Genomic DNA, 25,525 nt, shown 5'->3' with positions numbered 1-25,525 from the left:
GTTTCCTGAGGCTTGAGGTCAAAGACAAACTCGATTCCTTGCAGTTTGCATACAAAGAACACATTGGAGTGAATGATGCCATCCTCTTCATGCTTCACCGTGCCCTGACTCATCTGTAGGAACCTGGAGTTTATGTGAGAATCATGTTCTTTGATTTTTCAAATGCATTCAACTCCATCCAACCCACCATCCTCAAAGACAAGCTCACAGAGATGGGAGTGGATCCTTCCTGTGTTTCATGGATCACAGATTACCTGACAGGAAGGCCACAGTTTGTCAGGCTGGGGAACTGTGTTTCTGGGACATTAATGAGTAGTACTGGGGCTCCACAAGGAACAGTCCTGGCTCCATTCCTGTTCACTCTGTATACATCTGACTTCAAATACAGCACTGAGTCCTGCCACATTCAGAAATACTCTGATGACACTGCTATGGTGGCATGTATCAGAAATGGACATGAAGCTGAATACAGAGGTATGATAAGTGCCTTCAGTGACTGGAGTCACAGAAACTGCTGCTACTCAACGCCTCAAAGACAAAGGAAATGATCATAGATTTCCACAGATCCAAACCCCCTCTTCATCCAGTGAACACTTGTGGCGTGGACATCGAGATGGTGACATCATATAAATATTTAGGTGTCCACCTTGATAATAAGTTGGTCTACAAACATAGACTTCATCCACAAAAAGGGCCAGAGCCGACTTTATTGCCTCAGAAAACTTTGATCTTTAGACATGTGCAGTAAGATGCTGCAGATGTTTTATCAGTCTGTGGTAGCAAGTGTCCTGTTTTATGCTGCAGTCTGCTGGGAGGCAGCATAAAACAGAAGGATGCAAGGCGTCTGAACAAACTGATTAAAAAAAGCTACTCTGTCTTTGGAATCACATTGAACTCATTGGAGGATGAGGTGGAGAGACGGGCACTGAGAAAGATGGAGGCCATTCTGACAAACATGGATCATCCACTTCACATCTGCCTCAGAGAACAACAAAACACCAGAGGGCAGCTCCTATCTGTGCAGGACTGGAAGATTCAGAAAGTCTTTCTCCCATCAGCAATCAGACTGTTTAAATCTAAAGTAAACAGATGAGAACCCTGACAACTGAATTTCCCTTCAGGGATAAATAAAGTGATTCTATTCTAAAAGCTGTGTTCCCCTCATTCCACTGGTAGATTACCATTCGTAAAGTAGTCTTTTTTTCTTTTGGAGCAAAACACTGGAAATACTTTAAGTCATGCAGAGAGACAGGTAAACAGGTAGACAGACAGGTAAACAGGTAGACAGACAGGCAGACAGGCAGGCAGGTAGACATGATGGCAACACCTTTGACCAATCGCACTTTTTGCACTCACTACAGGTTTTTCCTTATGTCTGAATTCTTGCTTGTGTTGTACGTGGCTTTGGAAAAAAGCATCAGCTAAATGAAACTGTAGAATTGTAGAATTGTAGACAGACAGGTAGACAGACAGGTGAGCTGACCTCGATGTTGTGCAGGTAGTTGCCTCTACAGCGCAGGTGTTCCAGCAGCAGGTGGCGCTGTTTGGAGCCTGTGGGCAGGGCGCTGGCAGCGACCACTTCCAGTTCGTCGGCGTGCTTCCTGAGCAGGTGTCTGGCGATCTTCACTTGCGGCCGGCGACAGAACACACAGTACTGCTTCTTATCCCAGCGCCGCTTCCCTCCGCTCCATGTCCTCTTCACCGTCACGCCCTCCTTCTCCTCTTCCTGGCCCCACCTCTTCTGCTTCTGGCCCCGCCTATTCTCTGTGGGGCCCCGCCTTTTCTCCACAGGGCCCCGCCTCTTTCCTCTCTGACTCCGCCTCCCCAGGGCGCGGCGGCGGGGCTGACGGGAGGAGATCTTCACCTCTTTGTCTGGAGGAGCCATCTGGTCCTGGACATCCATCCTGTTCACCATGGCAACATCAGCCTGGTCCTCCATGGTAACCGCTGTTTCCATGACGACCTGCTGGTCAGACAGGTGAGGTTTAGTCCTCGTTTATTACCAGTTTGTCATTATTATCATTATTATTATTAATATTAAATGGTAAATGGTTGTATTTATATAGCACTTTTATCCAACGCTTCACATGATACGTCACATTCACACATTCACACACTGATGGCGGAAGCTGCCATGCAAGGCGCTAACCACGACCCACCAGGAGCAATTAGGGGTTAGGTGTCTTGCTCAGGGACACCGCGACATGAACACAACGGGCCGAGGATCGAACCGGCAACCCTCCAGTTGTGAGACGGCCACTCTACCCACTGACCTATGCCGCTTCCAATAATAATAATATTATTATTAGTCCAGCCTGAAGCTCACACTGTGTTCAGCTCCTCACTTGAAGCTGGTCTGGAACCAGTTTAAACTGGTCTGGAACCAGTTTAAACTGGTCAGGAAGCAGTAAAAAACAGCTTATTACAATATACTTTAATGTCCCACTTGGTGAAATTTGTTTTGGATTCATAAATGCCATCTCATCAACAAGGACATGACAGCACTGCACATATCCTACGACATTACATATAACATGTACATAGACCACAGTAAAAATCACCACAGTAAAAATCACTACAGCAAAAATCATTACAGTGAAAATCACCACAGTAAAAATCACCACAGTAAAGAACACCACAGTAAAAATCACAACAGCAAAAATCACCAAAGTAAAAATCACCACAGTAAAGATCACCAAAGTAAAAATCACCACAGTAAAGATCACTACTGCTTCTTATCCCTGCGCCGCTTCCCTCCGCCCGTAAACAGCACAACTCACCTTTGAAGGCTCAAAACTAGTCACAGATGAAAATATTAGGGCTGGACCCGAATATCCCGAATATCCGAATATTCGTTCGCTATGGCACTATCCGGATATTAATTTGGTATCTGAATATTCGCCCCCCCCCGCCGCCGCCGCCGCCGCCGGACGTCACCAGGCGGAAAGAATATGCAGCGTTACTGTCTTCCCTCCGCCTTCTGCCCACATCGGCTCATCTCGTCCTGTGATCATATAAACATATACACACATATGTTGATGTGATCACCCCCTCCTCCCCCCAGACAAAAATATTTGGAGCTCGTCCTTCGGCTCATTTCGGCTCATTCCACCGTGTTCTTCGGCTCATTTCGGCTCCTCCATTCGTGTTTCTTACCACCACCCGAATGTCTGGGTGGCTGCCGACTCCGAAGCCACGCTTCACTTCGTTGCATAAACACGAGACAAGATGCTGAAGACCGGTGTTTTCTGAATTCTTCAGTTTAACTAAAGACTAAACGAGGGCAAAATGTGGACCCGGGAGACCAGACGAACGGATCCGACTATTCGGGCCGTCTCCGCTGCTGCGCCGCCGCACAAACCACACGAACGGATATCCGGATATTCGTCTTTAATAGGGCCCGAATATTCGGAGGCCAGAAACCACTATTCAGGCCAGCTCTAGAAAATATTCCACAAAAAACGGCCATAATCCAACATTGGACATCCAGACAAAACAAGCCAGTAAAATATTTTGTCCAAACCATGTCTTGAAATCAGCAAATCCACAAATAGCTAGTTTTCGTGAACGTGCACCTTGCACGTCCCATATTTGGGATAGGCTCCAGCAGCCCCCTCAACCCTCATGAGAATCTAAGCTTTCCATGGGTGTATAATGTTTTTATTAGGGATGGTTCGATCCGATCCACTGGATCGATATCAAATTCAATCCAGACCAAAATGACTGCATCGAGCATCGGAGTTTTTTTATTAGAACTCGTTCGATCCGATCCATAAGCCCAATCTGTCTCATATATCCTCATCTTCACTTTTCACGACATGCCGTAACACAGACGAGCTGTTGCCATGGTTGCCATGTGCCCGTGTTTTCGACACGTGAGCAGAGAGTGAACAGAAGCCTGCAGAGGCTGTGGGCTGTCTGCCGTGTGGAATTACAAACGGAGGAGAAAAGTAAAATAGCTGAGTGCAACGTTTGCAAAATGAGTGTCTCAAGGGGTGGCAGCAAAACCGGACATTTTAACACAACGAACTTAATAAAGCATCGGCAGAAGCATCATGGAAAGCAGTACAGAGACTTTTACAGGCGAGTGCGAAACAGAAAGTGAACCACGGCAGCCATCGTTGCAGGAAGCACTACAGAAGAGTAAAAACTCACTCTAACGCCAAAATATAACAGAGAAAATTGTTGAGTTCATTTTGCTGGATGACCAACCACCTTGTGTGGTGGAAAATGTGGATTGTTGTAGTATTTTTTGCATGAACGTGTGTGCCTTACGTTTCACTCTGTGGCCACTTGACGGCTTTTCTGTTGTACGTTTACTGTTTTTTTTTGTTGTTTTCTACTGTTTTTCGGGTTAAATGTGATTAGGTAGTGAACTGTGGACATGTTTTCGTGTTTAATATGATGAGGTGACAGGTCTCTCCTCCTCTAAACAGCATCAGAAGGAGATCCTACGCTGCTCTCAGCTTCACTCGGATGAGAACGTTAGGACAGGGTTTAATCGCCAGATATTGTTTATATTCCATCAGTGTTGTACACGTGTCAATAAAATAATTGTTCACTGTGTTTTACATACAGTACAACATCAGCGGCTGCATGCAAAAGAAGAAAGACACTAGATTGGTCTATCACTGTTTACCCTTGTTTTTCTGTTTTTGTTTTGGTGCAGCAAATCAGGTGTATAGCCTAGATTTTTATTGTTTTGATTGTGTGTCTTGAAAAGCCATGTGTAACTTACTGAGTACTACCTACATTGTTCTAGTGGAGATGCTATTATTTTATGTTAATTCATAAAATTATTTATTGCAGCCTTGCAATGCCTTTGAGGTGTAATGTGACTTTTCTGTTTATACACTGGGATTATTAACCCAGGAATACTGATCAACCACTCTCTGGACCCTTCAGACACCCCTTCAGATCACTTGAAACACATCCACACCACTCAGGTGATCTTCGTTTCACTAATTGTGAGACTAACCTACTAACCCACTAACCTGGGTGTCATGATTGATGACCAGCTGACCTTTAAGGTCCACGTGGCCTCAGTTTCTCGATCTTGTCGTTATGCCCTCTACAACATCAGGAAGATCAGACCCTTCCTGACCCAACAGGCCACACAACTTCTGGTTCAGGCTCTTGTGATGTCACGCATTGACTACTGCAACTCTCTTCTGGCAGGTCTCCCTGCATGTACAGTCAAACCTCTGCGGATGATCCAGAATGCAGCAGCACGTCTGGTCTTCAACCAGCCCAAAAGAGCTCATGTCACTCCCCTGTTCATCTCTCTTCACTGGCTTCCAGTTGCAGCCAGAATCAAATTCAAAACTCTCCTCCCGGCTTACAAAACATTTACAAGAACGTCCCCAGCCTACCTGGATTCCCTGATCCAGGTCTACTCCCCTTCACGCCCACTTCGCTCTGCATGTGAGAGACGCCTGGTGCTTCCAGCCCAGCACGGCTCCATATCTCTAGCCAGACTCTTCTCCTCTGTTGTTCCCAAATGGTGGAACAATCTACCAAACTCTGTGCGTTCTGCTGAGTCCCTTTCTACTTTTAAGAGACAATTGAAGACTCAATTGTTCAGAGAACACCTAGGCACTTAATCTGACTCCACCTTAGGGGTAGAATAAGTCAGGTGGTCCAAAACCCAGCAGTTATTTAGCGCTGACAAAGATAAAAAAAAAAAAACAAAGAGGGGGGGGGGGGTGGTTGGCAATTCTTCTGCAGCTTGATGGCAACACCTTTGACCAATCGCACTTGAAGCACTTTTTGCACTCACTACAGGTTTTTCCTTATGTCTGAATTCTTGCTTGTGTTGTACGTCGCTTTGGACAAAAGTGTCTGCTAAATGAAATTGTAGAATTGTAGACTATTGGCAACAATTTGATGGACCTCTATTGAATTAGACCATTAAATTTAAAAGGGGGTGAATAATTATACAAACAATTATTTTCATTTATGTAATTTTCTTTCATTAACATTACTTTATAGAAATCTGTTTTCACTTTGATATTAAAGAGTTTTTCCAATAAATGTTTTTGTTAAAAAAGCTAAATTTTATTGACCATGATTGATTTATGAAAGCAATAAAAGGGTAAAACATCAAAGGGGGTGAATACTTATGATAGGCACTGTGTATATATATGTATATATATATATATATATATATATATAAATATATATTATATTATTTTCAGCCTCAGAAAATAGGAAGCCACCAGCTCGCAGGGAAGCTTATCCTAGTGAGATGCCCCAAGCATATGGAGAAGATCAATGTTCCCCCCAGAAGGAAGGACCAGTCTCAACACCAAGTACATCAACACTGGATCACAACTACACAGTTGAAAGCAGCCCCAGGACACTGAAAAGAACGTTAGATCATGCTGTAGACAATCTGGACAATGCAAGAAAGAAGTTGAAATTTTCCAATCAGAAGGTACGCAGGTTAAGAAGACAAGTTCTCTCCCTTAAAACACTTGTCAAAGAAATCTGACAGCGAAAACCAATTACAGATGGAGGGGCAGAAGTGCTTGAGAAGACCTTTTCTGGAATACCTCGTGAGGTAATGAGACGGCTTCTAGCTCATAAGGGGAAAAAATAAGTAAAAAAAGCTTTTCTCCTCTACTTCGGTCATTTGCTCTCACACTACAATTCTATTCCACCAAGGCTTACAACTATGTTAGGTCAACTTTCAACTTAGCATTGTCACATCCAGCAACCATCAGAAGTTGGTACAAAAGGATCAGTGGTGACCCTGGGTTCACAGATGAGGCATTCACGGCACTGAAGGCAAAGGTTGACCAGGCAAAGCGAGAAAATAGAGAAGTTGTATGTCCTCTGATGAGATGGCCATAAAGAAGCACATTGAATGGGACGGAAGGAAATTTTCTGGATTTGTAGATGTTGGGACCGATATAGACGATGACACTACACCGATGGCAAATGAGGCACTTGTTTTTATGGTTGTCTGCCTCAATGATAACTGGAAAGCTCCCTGTGCATACTTTTTAATACAGGGAATGTCAGGAAGTGAACTGGCGAATCTCATAAGGCAGTGCCTCATGAAGCTGCACGATGTTGGAGTGCAAACTATTTCGCTGACATGTGATGGCCCTTCATGTCACTTTAACATGTTTACAGATCTTGGAGCCTCATTGGATGTGACCAGTATTGTTCCCTTCTTTGACCACCTAGTTGGGTCATCTACGATGGTTCCGTGACCGTTGAGCTTAAAGGTTCGTTTCTCGGTGGATTCGTCATCTGTGAAGAATAAATAAAAAAATTTGGCCCCCATGCCCCTCACGAAAATGTGGGCATAACCCGTGAGCACTGCAAATCCAAAATGGCTGCCGTGAGCTATTTTGAAAAATATCTCTTCAGTGGTTTGGCCTACAGAACCCCACAATATATGGTTTCTGACAATTTTTGGGTTCAGGAATTCATATTTGATGTTGATTTAAGGATTGAACCTGTTTTTGACCTTCAAATCCAAAATGGCTGCCGTAAAATCCAGGCATGCATGAAGGATTTTGATGCAGAGCCCTTTAACATGTCGAAACCTACACTAAGATCCCTACAGTCAGGCCTTGTCGCCTCACCAGATTCAGTTCAGGACCTGAGAACTGCACTTCTAGATGGCCAAGCTCAGGTGGAAGCCTTCCTGCAAGAGCGAGTGTTCAGAGTAAGCCTCTAAGTGCAACCCTTCACAGGAATAAGAGGCAAAATTTTGCCAATGAACAGATCTGTGCACCGTCTGGGGCACCCATGAAGGTGGCGCAGATGGAAAAGTCAGGGCTCGCAGCTCTTATAGATCTTGCAGAAGGGTCAGGTATGATCCAACTTGAGTCAGCCCTTGAGAGAAGAGTAACTGAAGAGTGTCTCTCGCTCTATAATGTAGATGGGTCTATCCATAAGACTGTGAAGAGCAAGTTGTTGCAGCTGTTCAATTTCGACCCCGTGACTGAGAAACCACATGACTATATCAGCCTTGTGGACATGGGGCTGATATGGAGGCTAGCAACTCCAACACCCGAGGACCATGATGGTAGGAAACGAGATGGCTCAGAGTACACTTGGAGTGACTACCTGGACAAGATATCTGCTATCATACTCTCACACCACAAAGATGCTCACCAAATTATACTGGTAAATGACCGGTATGACCTTCCCTTCTGCATCAAGGATGATGAGCATGATCGACGGGCAGAAAGACATACACACATCCCAAACGTTTTCCCCAAGCCTGAAGATGCATTCCCAGGAGCTGCTGAATTCAACAGACTAATGGTCAGGAAACAAGGTCAGACTGCAGAAGCTTGTGAAGGAACAATTGAAATCACCAGTGACTTCTCAGCGTGACATCACATACTGCGAAGGAGAGACATCCACTGACTTAAGAACCAGCAAAGTCAGTGAAGACTATGCCTTCAAGCATTCAGAGGCTGACACGATGCTTCTTTCAGCCTATGCCACACTGAGGACCAGAACTATGCGGAAGCAGTCGTACATGTTATTCCCGAACTGAAGTGCGCCGATTTTGATATGTGCCCTGCTTGGGGCAAGAGAAACCATGAGTCGAGCCACAGAGATCGGGAGGAGAGCGAGGGAACTGGGCGGAGGCATCGCCACACACACCGCTCACCTGAGCCTCAGAGCGGGGACGGTACGGGTTGCTGGCGGCGGAAGCGCAGACACCGAGGGAAGCGGGAAGGGCTGCTCGTGAAGCTACGTAGCCGCCCGTCGAGGATTCCGCTGCCATCCATCTACCTGGCAAACGTCCAGTCACTGTCCAACAAGAGGGATGACCTGTTGTGCCGCATCAACACCCAGCGTGAGGCCCAGGAGTGCTCCGTGTTGTGCCTGACCGAGACATGGCTTCACAGCAACGTGCCGGACTCTACTTTCCAGCCACCTGGTTTCTCCGTTCACCGCTCGGACAGAGTGGAAAAGCGGACCGGGAAATCGAAGGGAGGAGGTGTGTGCCTTCTTATTAATGAAAGCTGGGGCACGGATTGTATCATCGTTAACAAAACATGTAACGCTAACCTGGAATGCTTGGCTGTGAAGTGCCGCCCCTTTTATCTCCCCCGGGAGTTCTCTGTGTTACTTCTGTGTGCTGTTTACATACATCCACGGGCGGATTCTTCCGCTGCTCTGGCTGAGTTAAGTGACATCTTACATAAATTTCAGAACTCTCATGCTAACGCCGCGGTTATAGTAGCTGGTGATTTTAACAAATGCAATCTTAAAACTGTTATTCCCAACTACTATCAGCACATTAAATACCCTACTAGAGGAGCGCATTTTCTGGATCATTGTTACAGCAACGTCAAGTCTGCTTATCGGTTGAGCCTCAGACCAGCTTTTGGAAAATCTGATCACTCCTCTGTACTCCTTCTTCCTACCTACATACAGAGGAGCAGACAATCAAAGCCAGCTCTACAGACTGTCCAGTGCTGGACAAAAGAGAGTGAAATTAAATTACAAGGGTGCTTTGATGCTACAGACTGGTCTGTGTTTCATTCAGAGGATTTGGATGAATACTGTGAAGCTGTCACTGGGTATATTGAATTTTGCACTGACTGCTGTGTTCCTAAGAAGGTAATTAAAAGACATGCTCGTCAGAACCCTTGGATTAATGCTGATGTAAACATTAAAATTCAACAGCGGAACGCGGCTTTTAAATCTGGTGATGCTGTTGCTTATAAGCTATCCAGATATTCTTTGGAACATTCCATAAAAGCTGCAAAGCGTGCATGGGCTCAAGTTAGAGGGACATTTCATGCAGGGGGATTCACAACGCATGTGGAGGGGCCTGAACTCCATTACTTCCTGGAAACCAAACGGAGGATCCGCTGTGATTTCTGACCCCTCTTTGCCTAACAAACTTAATCAGTTTTATTGCCGCTTTGAAACTGAGGACATTGAACCTGTTGTTTTTTCTGCTTGTAATGTGCAGTGCAGTCAAGTTTTTACTGTTCTCTAGGAGGACGTCCAGAGGGTTTTGTCTAGGACCAAGGCTAGGAAGGCACCTGGACCAGATCGCATTCCTCCACGTGTCCTTAAACTGTGCTCTGAGCAACTTGCTCCTGTTCTTACAGACCTTTTTAACATGTCACTCAGGCAGTGTACTGTACCACTCAGCTTCAAGAGGTCAATCATAATCCCTGTGCCCAAGAAGACACTTGTGACATGTCTGAATGACTATCGGCCAGTGGCCCTCACATCCGTTCTCATGAAAACCTTCGAGTGTTTGGTGATGGAGTATATTAGAGATCAGATACCTCTGTCTGTGGATCCGATGCAGTTTGCATACAGACAAAACAGAAGTGTTGAGGACGCTATTTCCTTTGCTTTGAACTCTGTCTATAAGCATCTTGACAAAGGGAAATCATATGCAAGAATGCTTTTTATAGATTATAGTTCAGCTTTTAACTCGATGGTCCCATCAAAGCTTGTTCGCAAGCTGAAATCTCTTGAACTAGATGATACCATTTGTAAGTGAATTTTAAATTTTTTAACTTGTCGACCACAAAAGGTCAAAATCAATGGCTGTATTTCTGATGAGTTATGTGTCAGTACTGGTTCCCCACAGGGATGTATTTTAAGCCCACTGCTGTTTACCTTGTATACACATGACTGTAAAATATCGCATGAGAGTAATGTGATAATCAAATATGCAGATGATACAACCATCATAGGACTTATTAGTTCAAACGACGAATCACATTACCGAGAAGAGGTAGAGAATGTTGTTTGCTGGAGTAAAGAAAACAACTTGCTTCTAAACACTTCAAAAACTTGTGAGTTGATTATTGATTTTCATCACAAGAGAAACCATTTGTCCATTACAATTCAGGATACTGAGGTGCAGATTGTTGAAAACTGTAAATTTTTGGGTGTCACTCTTTCAAATGATCTGAGTTGGAACTCAAATACTACCAGCATTGTTAAAAAGGCTAAACAACACCTCTTCTTGTGCAAACTTAGGAAATTCACCCAAAATATGAAGATTCTTTTAAACTTTTATCATTGTGTGATTGAAAGTGTGCTAACCAGCTCTTTCATTGTGTGGTTTGGTAATCTCACCTTGAAAGAAAAGAAAGCTTTGGACAAAGTGGTCTGTTCAGCCAGAAGGACAATTGGCTACACCTTGCCGCTCCTGGAGGCCACATATAAAGCGACTCTTAAACCGAGCTTTACAGATCGTAAAGGACTCCTCAGGCCATCCTGCCAGGACCATGTTTGAAGTCCTTCCCTCAGGGAAAAGATATCGCTCAATCAAATGTACCACGTCTCGTCACTTTAAGAGCTTCTTCCCACAAGCTGTGATCACTTTAAATAATGTATCTTGTTTTTAATATGTTTTTATTTCTGTTACAAACTGTTTATTGGTTTTTAGCATTTTACTTTTAGGTATATTATGTGGCATTGTTTGTTATGTTCTCTGTTTTGTTATCGTTTTACTTTCTTCTGTACTGCTGTTGTTTTTTAGATGTTGACAGTGCACTTTGAGCTCTTGCACCTTTTTTCCAATGTGGTTTTATACTGCAAATGGCAAATAAACTTGAACTTGAACTTGGACAATGAGGACACTGATGTGTATGTCCAAGCAGCCTATTTGTCACAACAACTCAAAGGCGATCTGCTGATGAAACACAAGAATATCTTAGTCAACTGCTATGCCATGCTTTCAGAAGAAGTTGCAGAAATTATTATCCCTTTCCATGTCATCACAAGCAGTGATCACACTTCAGCTTTTTATGGTCATGGAAAAAAGCCACTGTTACAAAAGGTAACTGCAAATTCTGAAGCAAGAAATTTCCTTAAGCAAGTAGGCAACAGCTTGGAGCTGAAGGACGAAGTGAAAGCTGATATGCGGTCCTTTGTCCTCTCCTACATTTATGGTGAGGGTACAGATGTTACATGTGGTCAGGCAAGAGCTTCAAAGTGGAACAAGCTGAAGACGAAGAGCATGATCTGCCTCCCACCTGATGATGACACCTTGTCTCATCATCTAGAGAGGACAAATTACCTCACATATTACCAGCTACATTACAGTCTGACTGAGCATCCCTCTCCCATTGGCTTTGGATGGCAAATGGTAAATGGGAAGTGCAGACCAGTGCGGCACACCCCCCCTTACCCCAGCAGCTCTGTTCTCGATGTCCAGGTGTGAGTGGGGATGAGAGTGATGATGAAGAAAGTGAGTACGGAGATTCTACTGACTCAGAAGAAGATGAATCAATGTTCCAGTAGGTCTCTTCCTGCATGTACTTCTGTTAATCAAACAGCAGTCTGCATCAGCTTTGTGCTTTGGAAGTGAAATGGAAGGTCCATCCTACCACTGCTTCTGCTACATATTTTCTATCAAACAACAGTCTTCTTTGCCTTTGACCTTTGGAAGTTAAATGGAAGGTCCATCCTACCATTGCTTCTGCTACAGCCTTTTGATCTGAACTTACCTAGTGCTTATAAATTCTGCTTTGCTCTGTGGTATGGAAGTCAAACAGAGGTTATCCCCACCTAGCTGTTTCCTCTCTTGCTACTTAGCATATTCACAAACATCTACTTTACTGTAAATTTCAAGATAAACAAGCAGTAAAATCCATGATTATCATACTGAAGGTCACGGTAGAGTAAAGAGTAGCCATTCATCTTTGATATGTCAACATTCTAACATTTTAGAAGGCAAGTAGCAAGTACCATATCTAGAAAGCTAAGTTTTTGTTCAAATATATTACAAAATAAAAAAAAAAAAACAACAAAAAAAACAAAAACATAAAAACACCAAAAACCCCTTGTCAAGTCGTAAATACTGGGCCTCATCATGGCACAAGGGTGAACACCTAAAGTGGTGGCTAACAGCAGTATTACGCATTTTTACATTTTCAATTTCCTTGAGTCTTTATGTTTGCTAAACTTTTTTGTTGCGCCTTTCATCATGTCAAACCTTCAAGCAAACACTAAATACTTATCCTTCAACTTTAAAAAGTCCAAGAAACTATCCACGTTTGAGCCATGTGGTTAAAAAAAATAGAGATCATTTTTGATATTAATGATGGCGGCCAATTTGGATTTTATGGTGGCCATTTTGAATTTGAAGGTCAAACACAGCTCCAATCATTAAATCAACATCAAATATGAGATCCTGGACCCAAAAAATGTCAGAAACCATATGCTGTGGGGTTCTGTGGGCCAAACCACTGAAAAGATATTTTCCAAAATAGCTTGCAGTGGCCATTTTGGATTTGCAGTGCTCACGGGTTATGCCCACATTTTCGCGAGGGGCATGGGGGCCAAATTTTTTATTTATTCTTCATAGATGACAAATCCACTGAGAAACGAACCTTTAAGCTCAACGGTCACGGAACCATCGTAGATGACCCAACTAACCCATTGGATAGCACTCGCAAAGTTTATATCATGCTCGATATCTGCCACACGCTCAAGTTGATACGGAACACCCTGGCATCATCAAAAATTTAGGGCTGCAACTAACGATTATTTTAATAATCGATTAATCGGCCGATTATTTTTTCGATGAATCGATGAATCGGATAAAAAAAAACATTTTTAATTTCCGCCTCTTTATTCAGAAAGATTTGGAATGACAGAACAAATAAGATCATTATAGGGACGCCTTCATCTTCAACCATCAGAGGCCTCACGTCAGTGACGTTCATGTTGAGGATGCTCTCAGTCAGACAGCTGCTTGCTGTGGTGGACATGATGTCTTTCTATCATAAAGCCTGTTAATGTAATTCATCCTGCCTCACTCCAACACAGACCAGTGTCTTCACTCTGACTGTCAGAAAATTAAAACTTGAGGCTTAATCTTCAAATTATTACCACATAGTGTGCAAGTTCCATTTATTTGTAATGCATATCCAAACCCTGCTTAAGCTGATTAAAGTGAAATAAAAAGCATCTCTCACAGTCACGCATGCCCTATCACTGTCATTAATCAGTTAATAAGCTAACCCTAGCATCAGACAAGCTACCAGAGAGACTGATGTTACGTTTCCTCACTTTAAAACGGAACAAATGTAGGATAATGCAGTGACTTAAGGTGTGTGTCCACTAGATGCGACACATCGCATGTGACCGGTTGGTGCGTTTCCAGCTGTGATCCGGTGTGTTTACCTGCAGCTCATTTTTATAAAGTAGACTCTTCTGCTGTCCTTAAACATCTAAACTAGCCGTCGGTGAACTAAAACCAGGACAGGTTCAGCTGCTGCACAGATTATTTCTCGTCTCAAATGCTTTAAAAATACTTTTCCCTTTAGTGTTTTCAAAATAATAGAGAAAGTTTGCGGCCCAGCCACTGTGTTTTTTAGACTTATCTACCGGACCGTCAAACTGAAAGCGCGGTCACGTGAGCACGTAGTGTCCCGCTCACATCAGTGCGATTTTCAGATGCGTGCATTCGCATGTAGTGGACACGCAGCATATCTTTGTTTTGTGAAGCATGAAATGCTTCCATACTTTTGAGGACTTCCATCAAACTGTTTTCTCCGTGCTGGTCACGTTTCATCTGTTGAATTTACTTCCCTTTGAAAATGCCTCCTCTGCTCTGCCTCCACCTCGCTCTGTTCAACTCGCTCTGCAGGTGAAGCAGACGGCTCTGCGACATGACGAGTGACGCATGAATCACGATACACAACGAATCGATAATGCAGTTCGTTGTCAACGCTTTTAATAATCGATTATTATCGATTTTATCGATTCGTTGTTGCAGCCTGACAAAAATGATTAAAGACGAGCATGGTGAAGATGTGAAATGGAGCTATTTTGAAGAGCTACATAAATTACAAGATAAAGAGGGTCTTCAACTTGGCAACAAACTCAAATCTTCCCATATTATGTGGCAGAAGCAAAAGATGAAGGTGAACCTAGCAGCACAAACCCTAAGCATGAGTGTAGCAGATGCTATGGAGTTTTGTCGTGAAAATCTTGAATTGCCCCAGTTTCAAGGCTGCCAGACAACAGCTAGATTCATCCACATCTTTGATCGCTTATTCGATCTGCTTAACAGCCGAAATCCAGTAGCCAAGGGGTATAAAGGACCAATGAGAGCGAGTAACCAGAAGTTCTGGGAGCCATTCCTGGATGAGGCTGAGACCTACATATCTCAACTTAAAGATGTAAATGGTCACCTCATGACAAGCAGCCAGAAGAAAACTCCTTTCATTGGATTCCTGAGTGCTATTACAAGTATCAAGTGCCTTTTCCAACAGCTTGTGACTGGCAAAAATCCACCCTTGAAGTATCTGTTGACATACAAGCTAGCCAGGATCACTTAGAGCTCTTCTTTGGTGCTGTATGGTCATCTTGCGGCTGCAACAATAACCCTAATGCGCGACAGTTCACAGCTGCATATAAACGTCTCCTCATGCGCCATGAAATAAAGGGGGCGAATGTCAACTATGAGATGCTGGACAACACAGCCATCCTTTATGTGACGCGTGATTCCACCACGATTAATGATGCAACAAGCGACACTTTCAATGTTTCCCTTGCAAACTGGTATGATCTAGATTTTCCATCATCACTACGTTTTGATGATGCCACTGATGTTTCAACAGCACCAGTCATCCCAGCTTTGTCTGCATACGAGGAAGCTGCTGTAGGCTACATTGCAGGATATGTTGTGAAAATGGCTAAAAGAAGGATTTTATGCCCAACTTGCACTTCTGCCCTGACATCTGACAACAGCTTTATATGTGACTTGATCGCCAAAAAAGACAGAGGTGGCCTTCAGAAGCCGTCACGTGATGTTGTGACTGTTTGTGAGTCAACAGAAAAGTGTTTCCAACGAATTCTGGCTGCAAACAGTGGAAAAGTGCCTCAAAGAAGAGGAATTGTGGACGTGATTACATCTGCTGTTTTGAATGAGGTAGCTATAAACGCTGTATTTGATTCACTTTACCCTCACATGTTTGACTGCACCCCAGAAAACAATCATGTTTTCAGCCTAATTAAATCCTCTCTAGCTGTTACTGTAAAATGCGCATGCACCACATTACTAAATCACACACAGAGAGGATGACAGGAGAAAAAGTAAGAAAACAGTTTTTGAAGCTAGTTCTCTTAAACACCAGTAGAATGTGACATGTACAGCTAGGCCTACATGTAACTTTATTGTATTTATTAATTTTGTTATTCAGTTGTATTTGCTTGTTTCTATTGCTGTGTGTTATCTTTTTATCATATTATATAAACACGTGTACATTTGCGTGTTTTACATGTATATTGAATAATATAATATTAACCTGTTCCTGTAATAATGTGAAAAACAGGTTATTTCACTTAAATAATACTGTGAACATATTAAAACTTTAAGTTTATTGCATAACAAAAATAAAACATTATTTGAATTTAAAACAAATCTGTTAATATTCATTTTGCATAACCAGAAAACAGTTTCATTGTGCATATAGTACTGTACAGTACTGATTACTGGAACTAAAGCAAGTGTCTGGTTTTTATAGTCCAAGTAGTTTGTTAATATTTTTGCCTAAAGTTGAAGACATCTCTAATTCTCCCCTCTATATTATTGACATAATTATAATAAGCTAAAGACACGCAGAATTTATTTACAAGAAATAATAGTTGAGGCTGTTATTAAGCAGGCCTTCACATAAAACTAAATGCCTAAGCCAAAGCCCGGGACTCTGCACTACTGCTTATTGGGGGCTGTAGTATGGCTGCTAGCCCAGCCCCGCTTACCTCAAAGTTTAGCTGCCCGCTTAGTCAGATGCAACATCCAGGTTCTATTTATAGATCAGTGCACCTGACGCAGGTGAGGCACAGAGGACGCGGACTGGGAGCGCGCGGAGGTCAGACGAGGGCGTGTCCGATAATGGAAGCTTATTTACCGTTAGCCTGACAGCAGCAGCTAGCGGCTAACCGGAGCATCGGTAGCATTCAGCAGCGAGCGGGCAGATACCGGACCCGGTGAGCGCGGAGACAGAACCGAAGCCAAACCGGACAGCGGCTAACTAACGGACCGAACCAGAAACGGAACCAGAACCCTGGAAGGAGCCTCACCTGGAGGAGCAGAACTCTTCTTCTGTTCTTCTCTTCTGCAGCTTCGTCTTCTTCGGAGGTCTGAGTTCAGACAGCATGCTGCTACTCCTCTGGTCAGCTGGAGTACTGCAGTAAAGAGATGACTGTTCCCTCTGCTCAGCCATAGTACTGCAGTAATCAGATTACTGTTCCTCTGCTCAGCCATAGTACTGCAGTAATCAGATTACTGTTCCTCTGCTCAGCCATAGTACTGCAGTAATCAGATTACTGTTCCTCTGGTCAGTCAGAGTACTGCAGTAATCAGATTACTGTTCCTCTGCTCAGCCATAGTACTGCAGTAATCAGATTACTGTTCCTCTGGTCAGAGTACTGCAGTAATCAGATTACCGTTCCCTCTGATCAGTCAGAGTACTGCAGTAATCAGATTACTGTTCCCTCTGGTCAGTAAAGAGTACTTCAGTAATCAGATTACTGTTCCCTCTGGTCAGTAAAGAGTACTGCAGTAATCAGGTGGAACTAGACCAGATGGAACCGGATCATGGAGATCAGGTTCTTTACCTGCACCTCCAATCAGAGAAGTCAGGAAATAATTTCACTGAAGGAGTTTATTTAACAGATCAGAACTTTTCAGTGAGCTTCAAGACGTCCAGAACCAGGACCAGAACCAGAACCAGGACCAGAACCAGAACCAGGACCAGAACCAGGAGCAGAAGCAGGACCAGAACCAGGACCAGGAGCAGGAGCAGGAGCAGGAGCAGGACCAGAATCAGGACCAGAACCATGACCAGGACCAGGATGTTACATGTTGATGTTTCTGTGCAGCACGTGTGTGTTTCCTTCTGTTGTGTTTGTAACAGGGCTTGACTGTAAACACTCAGCTGATAACGGAGGTAACTCCAGTTCACACACACACACAAACACACACACTCAGCACTCGGCTTTGCTCCCTTCCGGTATTGGTCTGACGTCAGGGCGTGCTGGTTGTCATGGTGACCGTATAAACAGGGAGCGGCTCACGCTCATAAAAGCCTGCAGGAGTCTCTGCTCTGTCTGATCTGCGCGAGACGAAGAGATGGACGGACATCAGGTGAGTGAGGAACTGCTACCTGTTACTTGTTAGCTGTAAGCTGTTGCCTATTAGCTGTTACCTATTAGCTGTTACCTATTAGCTGTTACCTGTAAGCTGTAAGCTGTAAGCTGTTAGCTGTTAGCTGTTACCTGTTGGCTGTAAGCTGTAAGCTGTTAGCTGTTAGCTGTTATCTGTAATCTGTTACCTGTAAGTTGTTACTTGTTATCTGTAAGCTGTTGCCTATTAGCTGTTACCTATTAGCTGTTACCTATTAGCTGTTACCTATTAGCTGTTACCTGTAAGCTGTTAGCTGTTAGCTGTTACCTGTTGGCTGTAAGCTGTAAGCTGTTAGCTGTTACCTGTTGGCTGTAAGCTGTAAGCTGTTAGCTGTTATCTGTAATCTGTTACCTGTAAGTTGTTACTTGTTATCTGTAAGCTGTTACCTATTAGCTGTAAGTTGTTTCCTGTTAGCTGCAAGCCGTTACCTGTTACCTGTTAGCTGTTAGCTGTAAGCTGTTATCTGTTAGCTACAAGCTGTTAGCTCTTAGCTGTTACCTGTTAGCTGTAAGTTGTTTCCTGTTAGCTGTAAGCCGTTACCTGTTACCTGTTAGCTGTAAGCTGTTATCTGTTAGCTACAAGCTGTTAGCTCTTAGCTATTACCTGTTAGCTGTTAGCTGTTAGCTGTTACCTGTTAGCTGTAAGCTGTTAGCTGTAAGCTGTAAGCTGTTAGCTGTTAGCTGTTAGCTGTTACCTGTTACCTGTTAGCTGTTAGCTGTTACCTGTTAGCTGTAAGCTGTTACCTGTTATCTGTTAGTTGTTACCTGTTGGCTGTGAGCTGTTACCTGTTACCTGTTACCTGTTACCTGTTAGCTGTAAGCTGTTACCTGTTAGTTGTAAGGTGTTAGCTGTTACCTGTTAGCTGTGAGCTGTTACCTGTTACCTGTTAGCTGTTACCTGTTACCTTTTAGCTGGTACCTGTTACCTTTTAGCTGTAAGCTGTTAGCTGTTATCTGTTAGCTGTAAGTTGTTATCTGTTAGCTGTTAGCTGTAAGTTGTTATCTGTTAGCTGTTACCTGTTAGCGTGCGGTCCGATGCGGGATCATTGATTAGTGATCAGAGGGATTAATGATCAGTGATGAGGCGGATCAGGTATCAGACAGGTGTTGTGCACTCAGCTGGTTCTGGTCATTCCACTTTGTTCAAACTGGACCCGGTTCTGACACCAGGCAGACTGCAACCCCAGAATGAGTTCTAAGGGGAACAAACAGAACCAGCTGGTCCTACTGGTCCAAGTTCACTGTGATCTGGACATGGGTATGTGCAGAGGGGGCGGGGCCTCCTCAGGTATGCAGGTGATGGGTCACTGCACTGTTTCCTGATTTCTAGGAAACAAACACACACACACACACACACACACACACACACAGCCACCAGGTGTTGTGTGTCTGATATGAAGATTGTGTTTCCAGGTGAGCGTTCTGTGTCTACTGCTGGAGATGATAGTGATTGGACGGAACACTGCGTCATGTCCTCCCTGTCAACCAGGTCTGTGTCTGTCCTCATGGTTAGCGTGTCTGTCCTCATGGTGTGCGTGTCTGTCCTCATGGTGTGCGTGTGTGTCTGTCCTCATGGTGTGTGCATGTGTGTCCTCATGGTGTCTGTCCTCATGTTGGGTGTCTGTTCTCATGTTGGGTGTCTGTCCTCATGGTGCGTGTCTGTCCTCATGGTGTGTGCATGTGTGTCCTCATGGTGTCTGTCCTCGTGGTGCGTGTCTGTCCTCGTGGTGCGTGTCTGTCCTCGTGGTGCGTGTCTGTCCTCGTGGTGCGTGTCTGTCCTCATGTTGGGTGTCTGTCCTCATGTTGGGTGTCTGTCCTCATGTTGGGTGTCTGTCCTCGTGGTGCGTGTCTGTCCTCGTGGTGTGTGTCTGTCCTCATGTTGGGTGTCTGTCCTCATGTTGGGTGTCTGTCCTCATGTTGGGTGTCTGTCCTCATGGTGCGTGTCTGTCCTCATGGTGCGTGTCTGTGTCCTCATGGTACGTGTGTGTGTCCTCATGGTGCGTGTGTGTCCTCATGGTGCGTGTGTGTGTCCTCATGGTGCGCATGTGTCCTCATGGTGCGCGTGTGTCCTCATGGTGCGCGTGTGTCCTCATGGTGCGTGTGTGTCCTCATGGTGCGTGTGTGTGTCCTCATGGTGCGCATGTGTCCTCATGGTGCGCGTGTGTCCTCATGGTGCGCGTGTGTCCTCATGGTGCGCGTGTGTCCTCATGGTGCGCGTGTGTCCTCATGGTGCGCGTGTGTCCTCATGGTGCGTGTGTGTCCTCATGGTGCGTGTGTGTCCTCATGGTGCGCATGTGTCCTCATGTTGTGTGTCTGTCCTCATGTTGTGTGTCTGTCCTCATGGTGCGTGTGTGTCTGTCCTCATGGTGCGTGTGTGTCTGTCCTCATGGTGCGTGTGTGTCTGTCCTCATGGTGCGTGTCTGTCCTCATGGTGCGTGTCTGTCCTCATGGTGTCTGTCCTCATGGTGCGTGTCTGTCCTCATGGTGCGTGTCTGTCCTCATGGTGCGTGTCTGTCCTCATGGTGCGTGTCTGTCCTCATGGTGCGTGTCTGTCCTCATGTTGTGTGTCTGTCCTCATGGTGTGTGTCTGTCCTCATGGTGTGTGTCTCCTGCAGGTTTCTTCTTGGTCCAGAACTGTTCCCTCCGTAGTGGTGGGGGTGGGGTGGGGATCCGGTGTCAACCTTGCACTGACTGTTCAGGTAAACTCACCTGTTCAGGTAAACTCACCTGTTCAGGTACAGTTTTACTAAATGAATTCATGTCCTTCTAGTTTTCTCCTTTTCCTGCTCAGGTTCATTTACCAAAAATAAACCAATGATTATTTCAGTTAAAGAGAAACTAGATTCCTGTAAAGTTACAGTTATTGGCAGGTGATTGGTTGATTATTGGCTGGTTATTGGATGATCAGGACTCTGTGGTCTGGTTGGTGGTTGGTTATTGATTGGTTATTGGTTAGTTAGGGTTACGACTCTGTAGTCTGGTTATTGATTGATTTTTGACAGGTTATTGGTTGGTTATTGACTGGTTATTGGCTGATTATTGGATGATCAGGACTCTGTGGTCTGGTCGGTGGTCCAATCGTTCTGTCTTCTGTGTCCTCCAGCTACTCATGAGGAAACTGAGGTTGAGTGCTCGAAGTTCTCCGATTCTGTGTGCAGAAACCAAACCACCAGCGCCATGACGGCAACATCTGCAGGACCTCCAGGTGAGCTCACCTGAAGCAGCATGCTTCCTGTGACATCACAGTCAACTGAAAGCTTTCTGGCTGAGCTCCTCATGACTCTTCTCCTTGTTCTCTGTCCTCCTCCTCCTGTCTACAGTCTCTCCTCATGACACGTGGCTCATCCTCAGTGTGATGTAAGATTCAGTCCCCTGTAATCTGCTGATTCTCTAATCACTGAAGAAACTCCAATCTGTCAGCAGGAGGATGGCACAGTTCATATTTCTGGGGGAATAGACGGGAAATAAAAGCATCTTAAAAGTGAAGTCACTTTCTGAGTTGAATATCTCCAGAAACAGAAAACAGTTTCCAGTAGATTCAAATGATTGAATGGATCCAGCAGAGATCAGAGCTGTCATTATTTCAACATAAAAATAGAAAACTGGTCTGGGGTCTCCATAAAGCTCCATCCAGACTGGTCTATGGTCTCCATAAAGCTCCATCCAGACTGGTCTAGGGTCTCCATAAAGCTCCATCCAGACTGGTCTATGGTCTCCATAAAGCTCCATCCAGACTGGTCTAGGGTCTCCATAAAGCTCCCTCCAGACTGGTCTAGGGTCTCCATAAAGCTCCATCCAGACTGGTCTATGGTCTCCATAAAGCTCCATCCAGACTGGTCTAGGGTCTCCATAAAGCTCCATCCAGACTGGTCTATGGTCTCCATAAAGCTCCATCCAGACTGGTCTAGGGTCTCCATAAAGCTCCCTCCAGACTGGTCTGGGGTCTCCATAAAGCTCCATCCAGGCTGGTCTAGGGTCTCCATAAAGCTCCATCCAGACCGGTCTCGGGTCTCCATAAAGCTCCCTCCAGACTGGTCTGGGGTCTCCATAAAGCTCCCTCCAGACTGGTCTGGGGTCTCCATAAAGCTCCATCCAGACTGGTCTATGGTCTCCATAAAGCTCCATCCAGGCTGGTCTGGGGTCTCCATAAAGCTCCATCCAGACCGGTCTCGGGTCTCCATAAAGCTCCATCCAGACCGGTCTAGGGTCTCCATAAAGCTCCATCCAGACCGGTCTAGGGTCTCCATAAAGCTCCATCCAGACTGGTCTAGGGTCTCCATAAAGCTCCATCCAGACCGGTCTAGGATCTCCATAAAGCTCCATCCAGACCGGTCTAGGGTCTCCATAAAGCTCCATCCAGGCTGGTCTAGGGTTTCCATAAAGCTCCATCCAGACTGGTCTAGTGTCTCCATAAAGCTCCATCCAGACCGGTCTAGTGTCTCCATAAAGCTCCTACTGTCTATCTACAGATGGATCCATGTTTCCACTGAAATCCAGTCTTTGGTCCTCATTTCTCCAAAAGAATCTGATGTGTTAAAGTTTTATTTCTCATCATAATGAACTCTTAAAATGACTTCCTGGTTAAGATGTTTTGGGTTTTATTTAGGGTGAAAACAGAAAAATTCTCAGATCTGAAACCTAAAATCAGTGAATCATTTGACAGATCTTAGGTTTGGGTGTGAACTAATGAATGTGCAGCAGTCTGGTGTTTCAGCTCTTTAAATCTAGACCTAGTTAGTTCACCTCTGCAGGTAGAACTCCTGTCCTAACTGCTGACGGCCTCTGATTGGCTGCACAGATGGATAGGCTGATCTGATTGGCTCTGACTAACGTTTGGTGTGTTTGTCTCTGCAGATCTTTCTCCGTCTTCCTGATCCTGCTGCTCAGTCTGTCTCTCGCCCTGCTGGCCTGCAGAAAGCAGCACGGCAACAAGCACCCTGGTAACAAGCTCCTCCCCCAGCCTCTACCTGCTCCCATCAGATAAGAGGCCCCGCCCACCCTGGCACTCACCTGGCTGTTTTCTGTGCAGGTCTGAATGTGCCCTGACTGGCGAGGCTGCAGCTCTGAAGGAAAATCATTCCACCGTCTCCTCAGCGTCCCTGCTGGAGGAAGCTGATCCAGGTCCTGATCCAAGTCCTCATTCGGGTCCTGATCGAAGTCCTCATCCAGGTGCTGATCCATTTCCGGATCCAAGTCCTCATCAAGGTGCTGATTCAAGTCCTGATTCAGGTCCTGATCTAGTTGCTGATCCAGGTCCTGATCCAGATCGCCACAACCCAGGACCGAGGGCGAAAGAACATCTGTAGTCCAGGTGTTGACCAGGCCCAGTCCAGTCTGACCGCCTGAGTCCAGGTGAAGCTGCTTTAGTCCAGGTGTAGTTCAGGTCTAGTTGGTTTAGTCCAGGTGTAGTTCAGGTTTAGTTGGTTTTGTCCAGGTTCAGTTGATTTAGTCCATTTTGTTTGTTGAGGTTTAGTTAGTTTAGTTAGTTTAGTCCAGGTGTAGTTGGTTTAGTCCAGGTGTAGATGGTTTAGTCCAGGTGTAGTTCAGGTCTAGTTGGTTTAGTCCAGGTGTAGATGGTTTAGTCCAGGTGTAGATGGTTTAGTCCAGGTGTAGTTCAGGTCTAGTTGGTTTAGTCCAGGTGTAGATGGTTTAGTCCAGGTGTAGTTCAGGTCTAGTTGGTTTAGTCCAGGTGTAGTTGGTTTAGTCCAGGTGTAGATGGTTTAGTCCAGGTGTAGATGGTTTAGTCCAGCTCTTGGTCCAGACATTTCAGAAGCAGTCTAGCATAAGCAGACCTGTGTCTTTTGTTAGCCAATCAGATGGAAGAACCTGTGTGCTGTGACCTCACCGTGTGCAGAGTGTCATACATGTAGTTTCTGTCAGAGACACGTTGTCTCCTCCTGCTGGTGGACTCTCCTCTAGAAGTCCTGCAGATGTTCGGTTCTCCAGTTTCCCAGAATGCACCTGTCTTCCTGCACAGTCGCAGCAGCCGAGAGGAAAATCAGTGGAATGATCCTTTATCTGTATTCATGTATGTGTGAGACGTAACCATGGTAACAGCTTATTTGACAACATTAGTTTACTGGGATCACAGTAACTGCAGTCTACTGTAGCCATGGTTACAGCAGTTAAACATAACCATGGTAACAGTTTTATTCATGTTTATATGATCATACAGCTATGATATTTAGTTTATTTATGTTATTATTAACATACTGCTGTTATATTTAGTTTTAATATTTTTATTAACATACAGCTGTTATATTTAGTTTATTTATGTTATTATCATACAGCTGTTATATTTAGTTTATTTATGTTATTAACATACAGCTGTTATATTTAGTTTTATTTCTATTTTTATTAACATACAGCTGTTATATTTAGTTTTATTTCTATTTTTATTAACATACAGCTGTTACATTTAGTTTTATTTATGTTATTATTAACATACAGCTGTTATATTTAGTTTTATTTCTATTTTTATTAACATACAGCTGTTATATATAGTTTTATTTATGTTATTATTAACATACAGCTGTTATATTTAGTTTTAATATTTTTAATAACATACAGCTGTTATATTTAGTTTTAATATTTTTAATAACATACTGCTGTTATATTTAGTTTTAATATTTTTAATAACATACAGCTGTTATATTTAGTTTATTTATATTTTTATTCACATACAGCTTTAGTTTTATTTCTTTATTTTGCTGCCAACACTGTAACTGTAACATTGTTTATGACACTCAGACGTCGGTGTTTTAAAGAAGAACTCAGTTTATTTCTACCAGACGTTTGTTAAATCCACAGAGTGGGCAGATCTGTGACGACGGCAGCGTGTTTAATGGATCAAAACTTTATTGTGAATAAATCATGTTTAATATCTTCTGTTTACTGTTAAAGACTTTATTCACAATATATGGTGTTTAATGATGGATCAAAACTTTATTGTGAATAAATCATGTTTAAACTTCCTCTTTTTGCTGCTGAAGCATTCTTTTGTCTCAGTTTCACAACCGTCTGTTTCTGAGGATTATGAGTCAACAGCTGCAGTTCACTGGGACTTCTGGTCACACAGCACACACACACACACACACACACACACACATGTTTGTTTTTCTATACCGGTGGGGACTTACCATTGACTCCCATTCATATCTAACTCCTAACCCTTACCCTAACCCTAACCTTAACCATCACCAAATCAATGCCTAACCCTAAACAAACGTTTTTGCACTTTTACATTTTTTATTAACAACAATATGGCCAAGAAAACGGTGTTGCCACCCGTGGGGACCTCATTTTAGGTCCCCACCTTTATAGCAAATAGTCAGGTCAAAGTCCCCACCGGTATAGCAGAAACAAGTAC

At 44.1% G+C, this 25,525-nt stretch overlaps 2 protein-coding genes and 1 long non-coding RNA gene across 56 annotated transcripts in view; 1 reads left to right on the top strand and 2 right to left on the bottom strand.

The window, feature by feature from the left end:
• Nucleotides 1–17,158, bottom strand: part of LOC127532656 (uncharacterized) — a 31,189-nt gene extending 14,031 nt beyond the window's left edge. For 2 of the 4 annotated variants that reach the window (XR_007940187.1, XM_051944607.1), the window contains exons 1-2: nucleotides 17,053–17,158; nucleotides 1,484–1,963 (exon numbers count right to left, since the gene is read on the bottom strand). Coding sequence is in view for 3 of the 4 variants with exons in the window: in XM_051944607.1 (XP_051800567.1) it covers nucleotides 1,484–1,957 (474 nt within the window). In the remaining variant the exon portion in view is untranslated. Of the gene's footprint in view, nucleotides 1–1,483; nucleotides 1,967–16,731; nucleotides 17,022–17,052 lie in introns of those variants that run through there. The other 2 variants (XM_051944608.1, XM_051944609.1) reach the window with 2 other exon arrangements.
• Nucleotides 17,159–17,269: 111 nt separating this feature from the next.
• LOC127532664 (tumor necrosis factor receptor superfamily member 19-like) lies at nucleotides 17,270–25,130 on the top strand. Of its 50 annotated transcripts, none has more exons than XR_007940235.1 (9): nucleotides 17,270–18,118; nucleotides 19,570–19,645; nucleotides 20,772–20,855; nucleotides 21,260–21,361; nucleotides 21,477–21,513; nucleotides 23,011–23,096; nucleotides 23,186–23,559; nucleotides 23,795–23,845; nucleotides 23,886–25,130. XR_007940235.1 is itself a non-coding variant. In XM_051944673.1 (7 exons), exons 1-7 carry the CDS (start codon nucleotides 18,104–18,106, stop codon nucleotides 23,200–23,202), a joined length of 417 nt encoding a protein of 138 aa, XP_051800633.1. In that variant the 5' UTR covers nucleotides 17,270–18,103; the 3' UTR covers nucleotides 23,203–25,130. The 50 variants fall into 50 exon arrangements, 1 of the variants encoding a protein (XP_051800633.1); XR_007940226.1 differs by adding an exon at nucleotides 23,744–23,794 and having other exon boundaries at nucleotides 23,826–25,130; XR_007940231.1 differs by having other exon boundaries at nucleotides 23,744–23,814.
• Nucleotides 18,090–19,563, bottom strand: LOC127532670 (uncharacterized). 2 transcript variants are annotated; one of them, XR_007940253.1, is made up of 3 exons: nucleotides 18,460–19,563; nucleotides 18,383–18,424; nucleotides 18,090–18,207 (listed from the first exon to the last, which is right to left on the bottom strand). It is a non-coding gene; the product is annotated as an uncharacterized LOC127532670 (long non-coding RNA). The 2 variants fall into 2 exon arrangements; XR_007940254.1 differs by having other exon boundaries at nucleotides 18,165–18,424; nucleotides 18,460–19,012; nucleotides 19,055–19,563.
• Nucleotides 25,131–25,525: the final 395 nt, after the last annotated feature.

Source organism: Acanthochromis polyacanthus, chromosome 24, assembly GCF_021347895.1.
Source record: "Acanthochromis polyacanthus isolate Apoly-LR-REF ecotype Palm Island chromosome 24, KAUST_Apoly_ChrSc, whole genome shotgun sequence".
Taxonomy (NCBI): Eukaryota; Metazoa; Chordata; class Actinopteri; family Pomacentridae; genus Acanthochromis; species Acanthochromis polyacanthus.
The sequence above is the reverse complement of the archived record's forward strand: the minus strand, read 5'-3'. Positions and strand labels throughout refer to the sequence as shown.